This window comes from Papio anubis, chromosome 5 (assembly GCF_008728515.1).
Source record: "Papio anubis isolate 15944 chromosome 5, Panubis1.0, whole genome shotgun sequence".
Classification (NCBI taxonomy): Eukaryota; Metazoa; Chordata; class Mammalia; order Primates; family Cercopithecidae; genus Papio; species Papio anubis.
Window position 1 is genome coordinate 115,611,639 of NC_044980.1, and position 14,459 is coordinate 115,626,097.

General features: G+C 40.9%; 1 protein-coding gene across 2 annotated transcripts in view; it reads left to right on the forward strand.

Annotated features, from left to right (window-relative positions):
* The first annotated feature begins 6,371 nt into the window (after nucleotides 1-6,371).
* Nucleotides 6,372-14,459, forward strand: part of SNX2 (sorting nexin 2) — a 54,196-nt gene continuing 46,108 nt past the window's right edge. For both annotated transcript variants that reach the window (XM_003900039.2, XM_009208976.1), the window contains exon 1: nucleotides 6,372-6,586. In XM_003900039.2, the coding sequence (XP_003900088.1) occupies nucleotides 6,479-6,586 (108 nt within the window). In that variant the 5' untranslated portion in view covers nucleotides 6,372-6,478. The remainder of the gene's footprint in view (nucleotides 6,587-14,459) is intronic.

Here is a 14,459-nt window from a genome sequence, read left to right on the forward strand (position 1 = left end):
AAAAAGGAAATGCAAAAGAAGAAACAGTTAGTATATTATTATAGCCGGGCGCAGTGGCTCACGCCTGTAATCCCAGCACTTTGGGAGGCCGAGGCAGGTGGATCACGAGGTCAGGAGTCCAAGACCAGCCTGGCCAACATGGTGAAACCCCGTCTCTACTAAAAATACAAAAATTAGCAGAGCGTGGTGGCGGGCACCTGTAACCCCAGCTACTCGGGAGACTGAGACAGGAAAATCATTTGAATCCGGGAGGCGGAGGTTGCAGTGAGCCAAGATCGTGCCATCGCACTAAAAAGAAGAAGAAGAAGAAGAAGAAACAGTTATTATGAAAAGATGCTTTAGTCTGCAGCACTCTGCTGCCATTCAGGCACTGAGACATAGGAGTCGCACTATACAATGAACCCTTGGACAGTGCAGGGATTAGAAGCCCTGACCTTCCTCCCCCAAAATACAAAATTGGCATATAAGTTGTGACTTCCAAAAACTTAACTACTGATTGCCTCCTGCTGACCAGAAACTTTATCAATAACATAACAGGTGATTAACACAAATTTTGTATGTTATATGTATTATATGCTGTATTCTTACAATCAAGTAAGCTAGAGAAAAGGAAATGTTATTAAGAAAATTGTAAATAAAAGAAAATATATTTACTATTTATTAAGTGCAAGTAGACTGTCACAAAGTTCTTCATCCTCATCATCTTCTTGTTGGGTAGGTAGAGGAGGAGGAGGAAGAAGAGGAGTTGGTCTTGCTGTCTCGGGGTAGCAGAGGCAGAAGAAAATCCAAGATTAAGTGGATCCACAAAGTTCAAACCCATGCTGTTGAAGGGTCAAATGTATAACCATTTCACAGTTCTTAGTAATGTCACTGATTAAGGGTTGGCCAACACTTTTATAGTAATAGGAATTTATTTGTTTGCATTTATGGCCTGTGAGGAAAACAACAACAACATTATACTTGGCCATCTATCTCTCCTCTTCCCTCTCTGCATCCCTTCCTCCCTTCATCCAGCCCTCTTTTCTTCCTGCCCTCTCTTCCTCCCTTCCTTTCACCTTTCCTTCCTTCCTTTGCTTTCTTTCAAACAATTGTGAAGCCTTTCATTATTTTCCAGTAAGAATCTTAAAATATTTTCACTTAATGATAACCAATCATATTTATTTAAGCAATCAAATGATTATTTTTCCCCATACCATTGCAAAGAAGATCATAATAAATTCTTATTTGTTCAAGGCTGCCATCGTATATGTAACCTCACTCACCAGGAGCTATGTTCAAAGATAAGGCCCCTTGCTTCACTTTCTATATATCCTCTAATTTTTCACAGAAAGTTCCCTCAACCCTCCTGCCTTGAGTAATAGGTCACTCTACCCCCTAAATACAGCTTGTGATGGGTTCCAAATACCACTTTTATACTGTCACTTTTTTTCTTAAGAGATGGAGTCTTTCTGTTTTGCCTAGACTGAAGTGCAGTGGCACAATCATAGCTCATTGCAGACTCAATCTCCTGGGCTCAAAGGATCCTCCTGCCTTAGCCTCCCAAGTAGCTGGAACTAGAGGTGCGTGCTACCACACCTGGCTAATCCATCAATAGTCCTGAAAAAAAAATCCTCCTTCTTTGAAATATATGACACCTGCTATCTCTCCTTGTCATTGGAAACCACACATTTCTGCTTACTCCTACTGAGAGGCTTTAAAATCCTTAGTTCCCTTGTTCTCCACCAAGATCATCCTTAAAAAGCCTAACATTGAATCAATACAACTATCCACCTCCACTCCTACACCAACATTGCTAGGCTACTGGAGAAAATCTCATAAATGTAGAGATTATTTCTATCATATTGTCTCCACCTCATTTGGGCTTTCAATACTACTTGTCAATCCTTTATATGTTCTTAGTGAATGTTCTCTCCAATTCTACGCACAATCTACTGAAAATGCTCTTCCTTATACCATCTATACAGACACTAATTTCTTTTCTCTTAGTAATTAACTTTCCCCCACCCCCGAAAAATATTGCTTTTGGGTATTGACTTTTTCCATTTCTTGCCCCTATATTTACAAACAAGTCTATAAATACATCCACTGAGTTACACTGATTGCATTCATCGCCCCAGTTAATGACCTCCCTTTTCTACACCCTTTGCCCTACAATATTGTAGTCCCTTCTCATTCTGATCCTGTGCTTGCCCATGTAACTTCCTTTTGTGGAGGCTTGAAGAAGTGCTTGCGTATTTCTGCGTTCTGTTTGGAGCTCAGTTAGGACCTTGAACAGAAGCCCAAACTAACCTGCTGGAGGATGAGAGCAAATGGAGCACAGCTGAATTGTCCTAGCCAAGACCTTCCTAGCCCAGCCAGTCTCAGCCAATCTATCAGCTGACACAGAGCATGAACAAGCCTGAAGACAAGATTTGTCAAATCTGGTCCAGTAGAACTGCCTACTTAATCTGCAGACTCATGAGAAATAATAAGCAGTGGTTGTTTTCAACCACTACATTTTGGGATGGATAGTTATGTAACAATGGCTGACTAATACAAACTCTCACCTCCAACTCTCCACTCTCAGAGGAAGAATCCTTTCTCCTTTTTAAGACAAATTTATTTATCTACTTGCCCTTTATCCCATTCCTGCGTTTCAGATCTCATCCTTTTGATTATCTCTCTACATATTGCATTTTCAACCTCTTGCTCCCTTTTGACCTCTTTCCCTTATATATTAATATAAGCATGTTCAAATCTTTCCCATTAAAATAAAACACACAAAAATAAACCTGTGTCTTCCACAAGTTATTGACCTGTTCTGTCATTCTTTTCATTTATATTCCTTGAAAGGATAATAATTTATACTAGTGCATTATTTAGGGTTCTCCAGAGAAACAGCACCAACAGGATGTATATATTTATAGAGAGAGATTTATTTTAAGCAATTGGTTTATGCAATTGTGGAGGCTCAGTGAATTTAAAATCTGATGATGAAGGCTAGCAGGCTAGAGACTTAGGGTTGTGCTTCCCAGACTATCTGGGCCTTCTCATGTAACAGTAGCTCCAGCTACCAAATCTTTATCTTCCACTTAGCTCGCTCTTCTGAACTTCATTTCATTCATTCTTTCACTGAGGGTGTTAATAGGGTATCTGTCTTAATGAATGCAAAGCACTATGGGATCTTGTGGCAACTTTTAAAATGTCCCCCCAAAACCCTGCCTCCTGTTATTCACACCCTTGTTTTACTCCTCCCTTTGAGTGTGGGCTTCCAATGAATAGAATACAGCAAAAGTGATGAGATGTTACTTATGAGATTAGGTTACAAAAGCACTCTGGCTTCTTTTCTTATTAATTCCATCTTACCCTCTCTTAGAACTGTCTCCTTGTGTCTTTCTCAAAAGTCTTTGCTCTGGGAGCAGCAAGCAGACATGTTGTGTGGGAAGCCTTACGAAGAGGCTTACATGGCAAGGAACTCAAGTTTCACGCCAATAGCCAGAAATAACGTGAGGCCTGCCACCAGCTATGCTAGTGAGTTTGGAAGCAGGTCCTCTCCAGTTGAGTCTTGCGATGACTGCCTACCTGGTCAATACCTTGATTGCAGCCTTCTAAGAGACCCTGAGGCAGGGGCACCCAGTTAAGTTGTGTAACTAAGGAGCTGGGCAAAGGGATGTGGACAAAAGTGGTGTGTGCAACGTCTGGAATGTGCCCTTAAAAGGAAGGTAACATCATTGTTTCCCTTTGACTCCTTTTCTGCTGGCTGGAATGCAGTGTAATTGTTGTGGTGAGTTGACTTGAACCGTGAGGATTCTTGATCCACAAAAACCATGAGAAAATAAATATTTATGGTTACAAGCTGCTATGTGTTTATGTAGTTTGTTTTATAGCAATAAATAACTTATACAGGGCTGGCTACTCAGGATCCATCCTCAAATAATGAATGCTCCCTGACATAAATGATCCCTCATCCATTAGGGGTGATAGAACAGTGTCTGTAACCACAGCACAACATGGTAGGTGTTACAATATACATAACAACTGGTGGGAGCATAAAGAGAAGAGAATTTCAATCGTAATTGAAGGTGAAGTGATTCACACAGTGGATTTTATTTTGTCATTGAATGAGGAGGCTAAATCATTTGATGAATATGAAGAGAAAAAGATGGTGGGATACTTGAGGAGAAAATGACTTTTTAGCACCTATGCTGGGAAGAATAGTTGAAGGAATTGGAAACGAAACAACTAATGGTATTTAGGCAGTGTAGAAGTAGGGACTGGAAATAATGGACTTATATGATCTTCAATCTGAGGTTGGGATTTATTATGCTAAATACTTTAGCAATCTGGATATAAGATTAGAGAAATTGATGGCTGAATTTGGGATTTCAGAGAAGGTGAAACAGAAAAGCAAGGAACCAAGGAAGATGAGCTGAGAAAAACAGCAAGACAATTATTGCAGTTCTGGCTCATAGAGTTTAGACTGACTAGGGAAAGAAAGATAATCAAAGCTTCTGAGAGTTTAGGGAAAAGGCACCTGATTCTGATCCCCCACAAATAACTGAGACTAAAGAGCCAATGCTGTGTTTAAGCCTAGGTGATGTATTCCCTCCCTGAGGTGGAGAAAACTCACAGCTGAGAAGAAAGTTCAGGTATGCTACCATGAAAACCATGAATGCACTAGCAGAGATCACTAATTCCCTACTTTCTTCTAGGGTAAGTGAACCCCTAATATTTGGGGGGAGAAATAACAACTGCACTTCCTAATGTTTCCTGTAGCTAGAGATGGCCATGTAGCTAACGAGCTGGTCAAAGGAACGTGGACAAAAGTGGTGTGTGCAACTTCTGAACTGTGCCCTTAAAAGGAAGGTGACATTATTGTTTTCCTTTCACTCTTTTTCTGCTGGCTGGAATGTGGTGTAACTGTGGTGGTGAGCTGACTTGAACCATGAGGAAGAGACTACATCCTAGGGAGGGCAGAACAACGGAAGGGGCCCATATCCCTGAATGCTCTCATAGAACCTTCACACCAGCCCTAGTCCTACATGAGGGACAATTAAACTTGTTCATTTTTCAAACCACTTTTAATGTGGGTCTCTGTAACAAGCATCAGGACCTATATTTCACCTATTTCAGATGTCCACTAAAAAAGATAAGCTGGGAATATATATGACCATAGCATAAGACAGAAAGCAGTAAGCAATAAATAGAGGCACACGTAAAACTTAAGGATGTGTATAATAATCACCTCAAGTCAGGCTGGGAGCTTTCATAAGAGGTTGAGGTTTCTGACCCATGACAGACTCCAGACTTTCCATAAGGTGGTGGAGTGCAGGACAGGGAATGTGACTATGTGCTCTTAAGAATCATCCATTGATTTTCCTATCATTTTTCTAGACCTTATGACTTATTGTGAAAAAAATTATGTGGCGGCCGGGCGCGGTGGCTCAAGCCTGTAATCCCAGCACTTTGGGAGGCCGAGACGGGCGGATCACGAGGTCAGGAGATCGAGACCATCCTGGCTAACATGGCGAAACCCCGTCTCTACTAAAAAATACAAAAAAACTAGCCGGGCGCGGTGGCGGGCGCCTGTAGTCCCAGCTACTCGGAAGGCTGAGGCAGGAGAATGGCATGAACCCGGGAGGCGGAGCTTGCAGTGAGCAGAGATCCGGCCACTGCACTCCAGCCTGGGCGGCAGAGCGAGACTCCGTCTCAAAAAAAAAAAAAAAAAAAAAAAAAAAAAAAAAAAAAAAAAATTATGTGGCTAATGATAAAATTGGAGTGAATAGCAGACGATAAATTATTCAGGGCCCTTTCATTATCTAGTGCTGCAATCACTAAATAGGTAACCACTGGCCACATGTGGCTAATTATATTTAAATTAATTAAAATTAAATAAAATTTTAAAACTCAGTTCCACACACTGGCCACATTTCAAGTGTTCAGGGGTCACAGGTGGCCAGTAGCTACTGTATTGGACAGCACAGATAGGGAACATTTCCATCATGTCAGAAAGTTCTATTGGACAGTTCTAGAGAGATCTGAGAGACAGTATGTGTCTCTCGCCCACCAATACTCCATCTCGCCCTCAGCCTGTGTGCAATCCAAGCCTAGAGACTGGTCCCCAAGCTCTACCACTTTCTACAGAAGATTTAAAAACTGGTAGTGCCAACAGAAGTCATTTAGCCTAGTCCCGCCAAGAAGGTGCTGTGGTAATAAAGTCCAAGATTCTGTCACATAAGTCGGGTCAGCAAGTCGGCGGCGAAAAGAGGGTTACGTCCCAGACTTGCTGGGAGGAGGCGGGACAAAGGGGCGGGGCGAGAGCCTGGCTCTCCGGGTGGGCGCTGTCAAGAGGCCGGGGGCGGGGCAGAGCGCGGCTGGGCGGGGCCTTGAGGGGCCGGCCGGGGGCGGGGCAGCTGGCGGGTCGGCGCGGGCCCAGCCGTGCGTGCTCACGTGACGGGTCCGCGAGGCCCAGCTCGCGCAGTAGTCCGGGCGAGCGAAGATGGCGGCCGAGAGGGAACCTCCTCCGCTGGGGGACGGGAAGCCCACCGACTTTGAGGATCTGGAGGACGGAGAGGACCTGTTCACCAGCACTGTCTCCACTCTAGAGGTGAGAGCGCGTCGCTGTGGGTGCTGCGCTGCGTCGCTGTCGCTCGTCTCACCTTTCCCCTGCCCTGACTTTTTCCTCCCCACCCCCCGGGTTTGCAAGGACCGTCTAGGGGTGACACCTGTGACGCGAGCCCCACCTCCGGTGCCCGTCAGAGGTCTGTGTCGGGCTGAGCGCAAGGCCTCCTCAGGAGAGCAGCCTGCGACCCGGGGGTGCCGACCTAATCCTCTGAGGGGCCAGGACCGAACTGAGAATGGCAGCGGCCCTTTCCCAGCTCAGCTGGCCTTCCTCGGTGTCACTTGCACCTCCTCCTCTTCAAGCCAGGAAAGGGCTTGCTCTGCATCCCAGAAAACCTCCACCGAGCTCTCCGGGGGCTTCAGTAGCCCTTTTGGAGAGGTGCTCGCTTTTCCTTTCCCGAGGAAGGGTGTGCCGCTGCCAGGGGAGTGCAGTGAAGTGAGCGCTGAGGGGCTGAGGGTCTGTGGGAAATGAATGGGTGTCCTTTCCCAGGAATGGCTCTTCACGGACTGAGGTTCCTCTTGAGGGAGCTGCTTTCGATTTGGACTAATTAGGTAAATGCGTTTGCCTGTTTTTGTTTGTCTTTAGTTCCTAGACTTTTAAAAGGTCATAGTGTTTATAAAATGTAAAACTGAAGGCAGGATTAGTCCAGGAAACTGCTGTTTTGTGTGTGTGTGTGTGTGGTTTTTTTTTTTCTAAGTTACCTAGGGAGAAATAGAAACAGATGTCCACTCCTTTTTCCTCTTTTCTCGCTTGATCAGCGATCTCTGAAGCTGTGTGTTCCTGTTTTTGTCAAAGGAAACACCCTCTGTAAACTTAACTGTATTGGGCCCTACTATATCCAGTTCACATTTGAATTGCTTTGCGTTTGATGAGAGCACCCACACTTCACAGCCTAATTTTAAGTGTGTGTATGTGAATTAAAATGTACGAAATTTCCCAGAGGATTGTTTACCGTGGGCTGTACTTGCTTATGAAGTACTTTTAATAAGCTTTCTTGGCTTGTTCAACTCTGCACCCAATCAATTGGAAATTACTGTAAAATATCCATTATCTGAAATTCAGTTACCTGAAATTGGAAACCCGGAAACCGTTTTCAGCACTGATCACATTCTGCTAATTGCATGTGCAATGTCCCAGCCAAACCCCACGTCCCCTCAGGTTATAGGCTTCCTGCAGCTAGTGTTAGTTTCCTGATCATCTTTGTGTCTCTCACAAAATTTTGAACATGTGTATTTATTAGGTTGGAACAAAGTAATTGCGTTTTTTGCCATCCCTTTTAATAGCCAAAAGCCGCAATTACTTTTGCACAAGCCTAATAGTAAATGTTTACCTGAGTTAAAACCAGCACCTCCTAAAATTAATAAAAATTACTTTGCAGAATATATTTTTGGGGATTAGTATCCTTTTAGCCCTTTATACTTACTATACAGCTACTTTAACATGTACATGTGTTTTGAAAGTGTCTGCAGGATCCTAAGACCTGTATTCCTTTTGGAGGATACAGTTTTTCTACCAGCGAGAATTAGAACAAACTTGATTGACCCTAGTGTGAACTAGAATACTGTGAAGGCTAAGCATTCTGTTGGGGGTCTTTTAGAGTTGAGTAAAAAGAACTATAATCTGTATTTCCCGTGTGAATGGAACTTTTTAAAAACCAGAGCGTTATATCCTTTCTTCCGTAAGTCTGCAAAGTTTGTTTATGAATAATTTATCTTGGTTAACGCACGTGAAAGTTGTAAACACATTTGTTTTTGATTGTTCATCTCAGCCCCTTATTTAATATACTCATTTAGGTTACTGATTTTCAGAAGGTGGTGTGGCTATGAGATTTGTAAAGTCAGATTTTTTTTTTCTTTTCAAATTTGGAAAGAATATATAGCAGTATTTCCTAGTATACCAAAACTGCTTTAAAGGAACGTTCTTTCAGTGCTTCACTTTTCTTTTAAACAGTGCTTCTCAAACTGTGGTGTGGCTGAGTATCCACAGTATTCATCTTTAAAATGCAGATGGCTGTGCCTCACTGGAAACAACATGTTTAATAAAGTGTTCTAGATCCGTGTTTTGCAATCTTTATAAATAGGGATCTTGTTGAAGTGCAAATTCTGATTCTGTAGGACTGAGTAGAGCCCGATATTCGGCATTTTTAATAAGCTTTCCTGATATCAGTGCCTCTGGTGCATAGACAACATTGAGTTGCAAGGCCCTGGGTAATTCTGATATAGATCATCAGTTCTAGAACACTAGAATTTATTCCTCCTATTTGGCTGTAATTTTGTATGTTAACCCATTTTTGACTATTGGCCCCTTCCCAGACTCTACTAATCACTTACTTTCTACTTCTATAAGATCAACTTTTTAAACTTTTAAATAAGTTTAATCATTTGAAGAGTTGCCAGACTGGTTTCCCAAAATGGGATGAGTTGGAGGCACTTTTTTAAAAAAATTATTTTATTTTTTCAAGTTCTGGGGTACTTGTGTAGGATTTGCAGGTTTCTTAATAGGTAAATGTGTGCCATGGTGGTTTGCTGCTCCTATCAACCCATCACCTAGGTATTAAGCCCAGCATGCATTAGGTCTTTTCCCTAATGCTCTCCCACCCTCCCCTGACAGGCCCCAGTTTGTGTTGTTCTGAGTTGGAGGCACTTTAAACAGTCTGAGGTTAAAGGCCTAAAGAACGAAAGTGCAAATAATAAAGGAGAAAAGAGAACTGATGTAATAACAGATTAAAAGATAATATTCAGAATACTTATAATGCCTCCCTTCAGATGATTCTTAGGGGAGGGAATAATAAGTTTATTTCACTTAAGGATATGTTATATCAGTGAAGATAGCATTAGGCAGCTAGGGATGCTGGATGGGCTAGAGATGTAGCTTTGGGAGTCTATCTTAAATTTATTGAAAACACTAAACCGGGATCTTTGTGGAAATCTAGCCCTCCTCTAGTGGAGTGTATGAACCAACAGAAGTCAGTATAATAAATACAACCATGTGAATAAATACCTGCCATACCAGGTGATATATGTGTAATTAAATATCTGCACAAGGTACAGAAACAGGTGATATATGTGTAATTAAAATATGCATAAGGTACAGAAACAGTATAGAAGACTGGAGTGACTTGATTGCGTGGAGATGATCTTTGAGGCCCTAAAAGTGGTTGAGAATCATCAAGAGAAAGTAGATTAAGACAAGAGACACTTTTGATAAAGAGGAACTGAGAACAAGTTTAATATCTGCTGTTCTAACACAACAGGTAGTAAAAGTGTATATAACTTGTTTTCTTTTCTTTTCTTTTTTTTTTTTTTTTTTGAGACGGAGTCTTACTGTGTCCCAGGCTGGAGTGCAGTGGCGCAATCTCGGCTCACTGCATCCTCTGCTTCAGCCTTCCAAGTAGCTGGGATTACAGGTGCACACCACCACACCTGGCTAAATTTTGTATTTTTAGTAGAGACGAGGTTTCACCATGTTGACCAAGCAGGTCTTGAACTCCTGACCTTGTGATGTGTCCACCTCGGCCTCCCAAAGTGCTGGGATTACAGGCCTGAGCCACCGTCCCCGGCCTTGTTTTCTTAATTCTGTTTTCTAATCCTTGGGCCTCCAACTTTAAATGTATGAATTTTTTGAAAATTTCATTATGAATTATCTATGTTTCAGAGGGAGAAATTTGTGAACAGGTATTTAAATGCATTAAGCATGGAAAATTACTAGAAAGAGATTTGTGAAGAAGCATGATTCTAGTTGACCACTTTGTCTTGAAACCTTTAAATTTAAGAAGTTTTGAATGAATTATTTTTAGATCCTATAAAAATATGTTATTCTATGAAGTTGCTTGAGAGAGGGATGCTCAACTTTTCTTGAAGAGATTTTCTTAGCCTCTTTCCAGCCTCTGGCAACCACTGATCTGTTTTCTGCCTAAAGTTTTGTCTTTTCTAGAATGTCATATAGGTGGAATCATACATTATGAAACTTTTAGAGTTTGACTTTCTTTAACTTAACATAAAGCATTTGAGAGTCATTAAGTTTGTTCTGTGTATCAGTTGTTAATGACAGTTTGTCTGTTGATTAGCCGAAGGACATTTCAGTTGTTTCCAGTTTGGGGTATTTATGAATAAAGCAATATAAACGTGTACTTACAGGCTTTTGTGTGAGCATGAGTTTTCAGTTTTGCAGCGTACATACAAAGTAACGTGGCTGGGTTGTGTGGTAAATATAAGCTTAACTTTAAATAAACTGCCAAACTATTTTCCAAAGTGGCTGTACCATTTTTCATTGCATCAGTAATGACTAAGAATGACAGCTTTTCCACATCCTTGTCAGCACTTGTTATTAGCAGTTTTAGTTTTAGGCAATGGTGAGCTTAAGGCTGGTCTTGCTAACAAGAACTGCATGTTACATTTTTAGGAATTTTATGAACTAGTTAATACACCGCCATTATTACGAGTTAAATACAATGAATTTAAAATTAAATATATACATATGTAAAGTTTATAAATGTATAAAATTTTTATTAATGTTATAAATATGTAAAAATAATAAATATACAAAACTCCTCACTAATTCCTTTACTATATTTCCCTATTACCTATGCTCTTGAGATTAATTATGTCTGTATGGTGGAAAGTACGTCTTCCCAACTCTACCACAGAAATCAGCAAAAGCTAAAAATCTGGATCTTCTCCTCTGCAGATCTGATTGCTAAACATTTGCCAACACACCACTGACTTTTAGCCATTCTAAGAGGTGTTTAGTGTTACCTCATGCCTTTAATATATATTCCCTAATGACTAATGTTGCTAAGTATCTTTTTATGTACATAACATCTGAATATTATCTTTTTTGGTTATGTGTTCTTTTACATCTTTTGCTTATTATTTTATTTTAATTTTATTTGAGACAGAGTCTTGCTCTGTCACCCAGGCTTGGAGTGCCGTGGTGTGATCTTGGTTCACTGCAACCTCTACCTCCTGGGTTCAAGAGATTCTACTGCCTCAGCCCCCTGAATAGCTGGGATTACAGGCCCCACGCCCAGCTAATTTTTGTATTTTTAGTAGAAACAGGGTTACACCATGTTATCCAGGTGGGTCTCGAACTCCTAACCTCAGGCAGTCTGCCCGCCTCAGCCTCCCAAAGTGCTGGGATTACAGGTGTGAGCCACCGCGCCCGGCCTATTCCATACCTGGCCTATTTTATTTTATTTTATTTTGTTTTATTTTATTTTATTTGAGATGGAATCTCACTCTGTTGCCCAGGCTAGAGTGCAGTTGGTACAATCTGTGCTCACTGCAACCTCTGCCTCCTGGGTTCAAGAGATTTGCCTTCCTCAGCCTCCCTAGTAGCTGGGATTACAGGCGCCCACCACCACGCCCAGCTAATTTTTGTATTTTTAGTAGAGGTGGAATTTTGCCATGTTGGCTAGGCTGGTCTTGAACTCCTGACCTCAAGTGATCTACCTGCCTCGGCCTCCCAAAGTGTTGGGATTACGGGCATGAGCCACTGCACCTGACCTGTTTTGCTCGTTTAAAATACTGAATTTTGAGAATTATTTATGTTCTGAATTTTTTTTTTCCCGCAGTCGGTGACTTGTGTTTTTTGTTTTTTTGTTTTTGTTTTTTGTTTTTGTTGAGATGGAGTCTCGCTCTGTCGCCAGGTTGGAGTGCAGTGGTGTGATCTCAGCTCACTGCAACCTCCGCCTCCCCTGTTCAAGCGATTCTCCTGCCTCAACCTCCCGAGTAGCTGAGACTACAAGCACGCGCTACCGTGTCCAGCTAATTTTTTGTGTGTTTTTAGGAGAGACAAGGTTTCACCGTGTTAGCCAGGATTGTCTCGATCTCTTGACCTCGTGATCCACCCATCTTGGCCTCCCAAACTGCTGGGATTACAGGCGTGAGCCACCATGCCTGCCTGGTGACATGTGTTTTTGTTCGATTAACAGTATCTTTGTCAGAGCAGATGTTTAACATTTTGGTAAAGGAAAGCTGTCTTTTCTTTTTTTATTGATAGTATTTTAGATGTCACATATATGAAATCCTTTGCTAACTTTAACCCACGGTCACAAAGGTTTTGCTTTTAGTTTCTTCCAAACGTTTTATAATTTTACATTGTACATTTAGGATTCATGTTGAGTTAATTTTTGTATAAGATATGGGTTGACATTCTTTTTTTAAAATACAGATATTTAATTATTCCAGCACCATTTGTTGAAAGTCTAGCCTTTCTTTATTGGGCTGTCTTTTTCAGAAATGAACAGACCATGTATGTGTGGGTTGACCTATTTCTGTATTGTTTCATTCATCTATTGAGAATCCTTTCCCAGTCTACACTGTCATGATTACTTAATCTGAATCTTGAAATCAAGTCGAATGACTCCTCTGACTTTGTTATTTTAAAACTTGCCTTGGCTATTTTAGTTCTTTTGCTTTTTCTTATAATTTTAGAATCAACTTGTCGATTTCTACTGTAAAATCCTGCTGAGATTTTAATTGGGATTGTGTTGAATTAATAAATTAGTTTCAGGAGAATTAACCCGTTAACAATATTGAGCCTTCAAGCTAAAAGCATAATCTCTCTATTTATTTAGTTAGATCTTACTTGATTTTCTTTCACTGATGTTTGTAGCTTTTAGCACACGGATCTAGCATATATTGTGTTATGTGCTAGATCTGTACGCTGAGTATTTCATAGTTTTTAGTGCTTTTGTTTCTTTACTTTCTGTATTTCCCTTTGGTTGCATGTTGACCCTGTATGATAGCAACTGTTCTAAACACTTACTAGGTTTAGTATGTTTTTGTAGAGTCCGATGATTTTCTATGTAGATAATCATATTGTTTGTGATTGGAGTTTTATTTCCTTCTCTCAGTCTTTATACCATTTTTTTTTTCTCTTGTCCTAATGGCTGGGTAGGACCACCAGTGTAATATTGAATAAAAGTGGTGATAGTGAATATTCTTTCCTTTTTCATGATCTCGGGATATAAGATGTTATCTGTAAGGTTTTTTTTTTTTTAATGAGCTTAATCAAATGAAAGGTTCTCTTCTGTTTCTAGTTTTCTGAGAGTTTTTATCCATGAATGGATGTTAATTTTGACAAATGCTTTTTCTGCATTATGATAATCATATAGTTTTCTTCTTTAATTTATTCATAAGGTAGATTATATTGATTTTTTTCTTTTTTTTTTTAAGCCCTACCCTTAGAATGATTTTCAAACTGATTCAAAAAGGTTGAATCAGCATTGCATTCCTGGGATAAACCCCACACAATCATAATGTATTTATCCTTTTTATATATTGCTGGATGCAATTTGCTAGATTTTGTTTAGGCTTTTATGTCTATGTTCATGACAGATATTTGTGTTTTCTTTTTCATATGTCTTTGGTTTTCATATCAGAAATGCTATCTTCATTAAGTGATTGGGCGAGTGTTTCTTCTTATTCCATATTCTTGAAGAGGTTGTATGGAATTAGTCTTACATCTTCCCTCAATGTTGATAGAATTTACTAATGAAGTCATCTGAATTGTAGTTTTGTGTGTTGGAAGCCTTTTTTTTTTGTTTTTTGAGACACAGTCTTGCTCTGTCTCCCAGGCTGGAGTGCAGTGGCGCCATCTCGGCTCACTGCAAGCTCCGCCTCCCGGGTTCACACCATTCTCCTGCTTCAGCCTCCTGAGTAGCTGGGACCACAGGTGCCCGCCACCACGCCCGGCTAATTTTTTGTATTTTTAGTAGAGACAGGGTATCACCATGTTAGCCAGGATGGTCTCGATCTCCGGACCTCGTGATCCACCTGCCTTGGCCTGTGCTGGGATTACAGGCATGAACCACCGTGCCTGTGGGAAGGGATTACAGGTGTGAGCTACTGCGCCC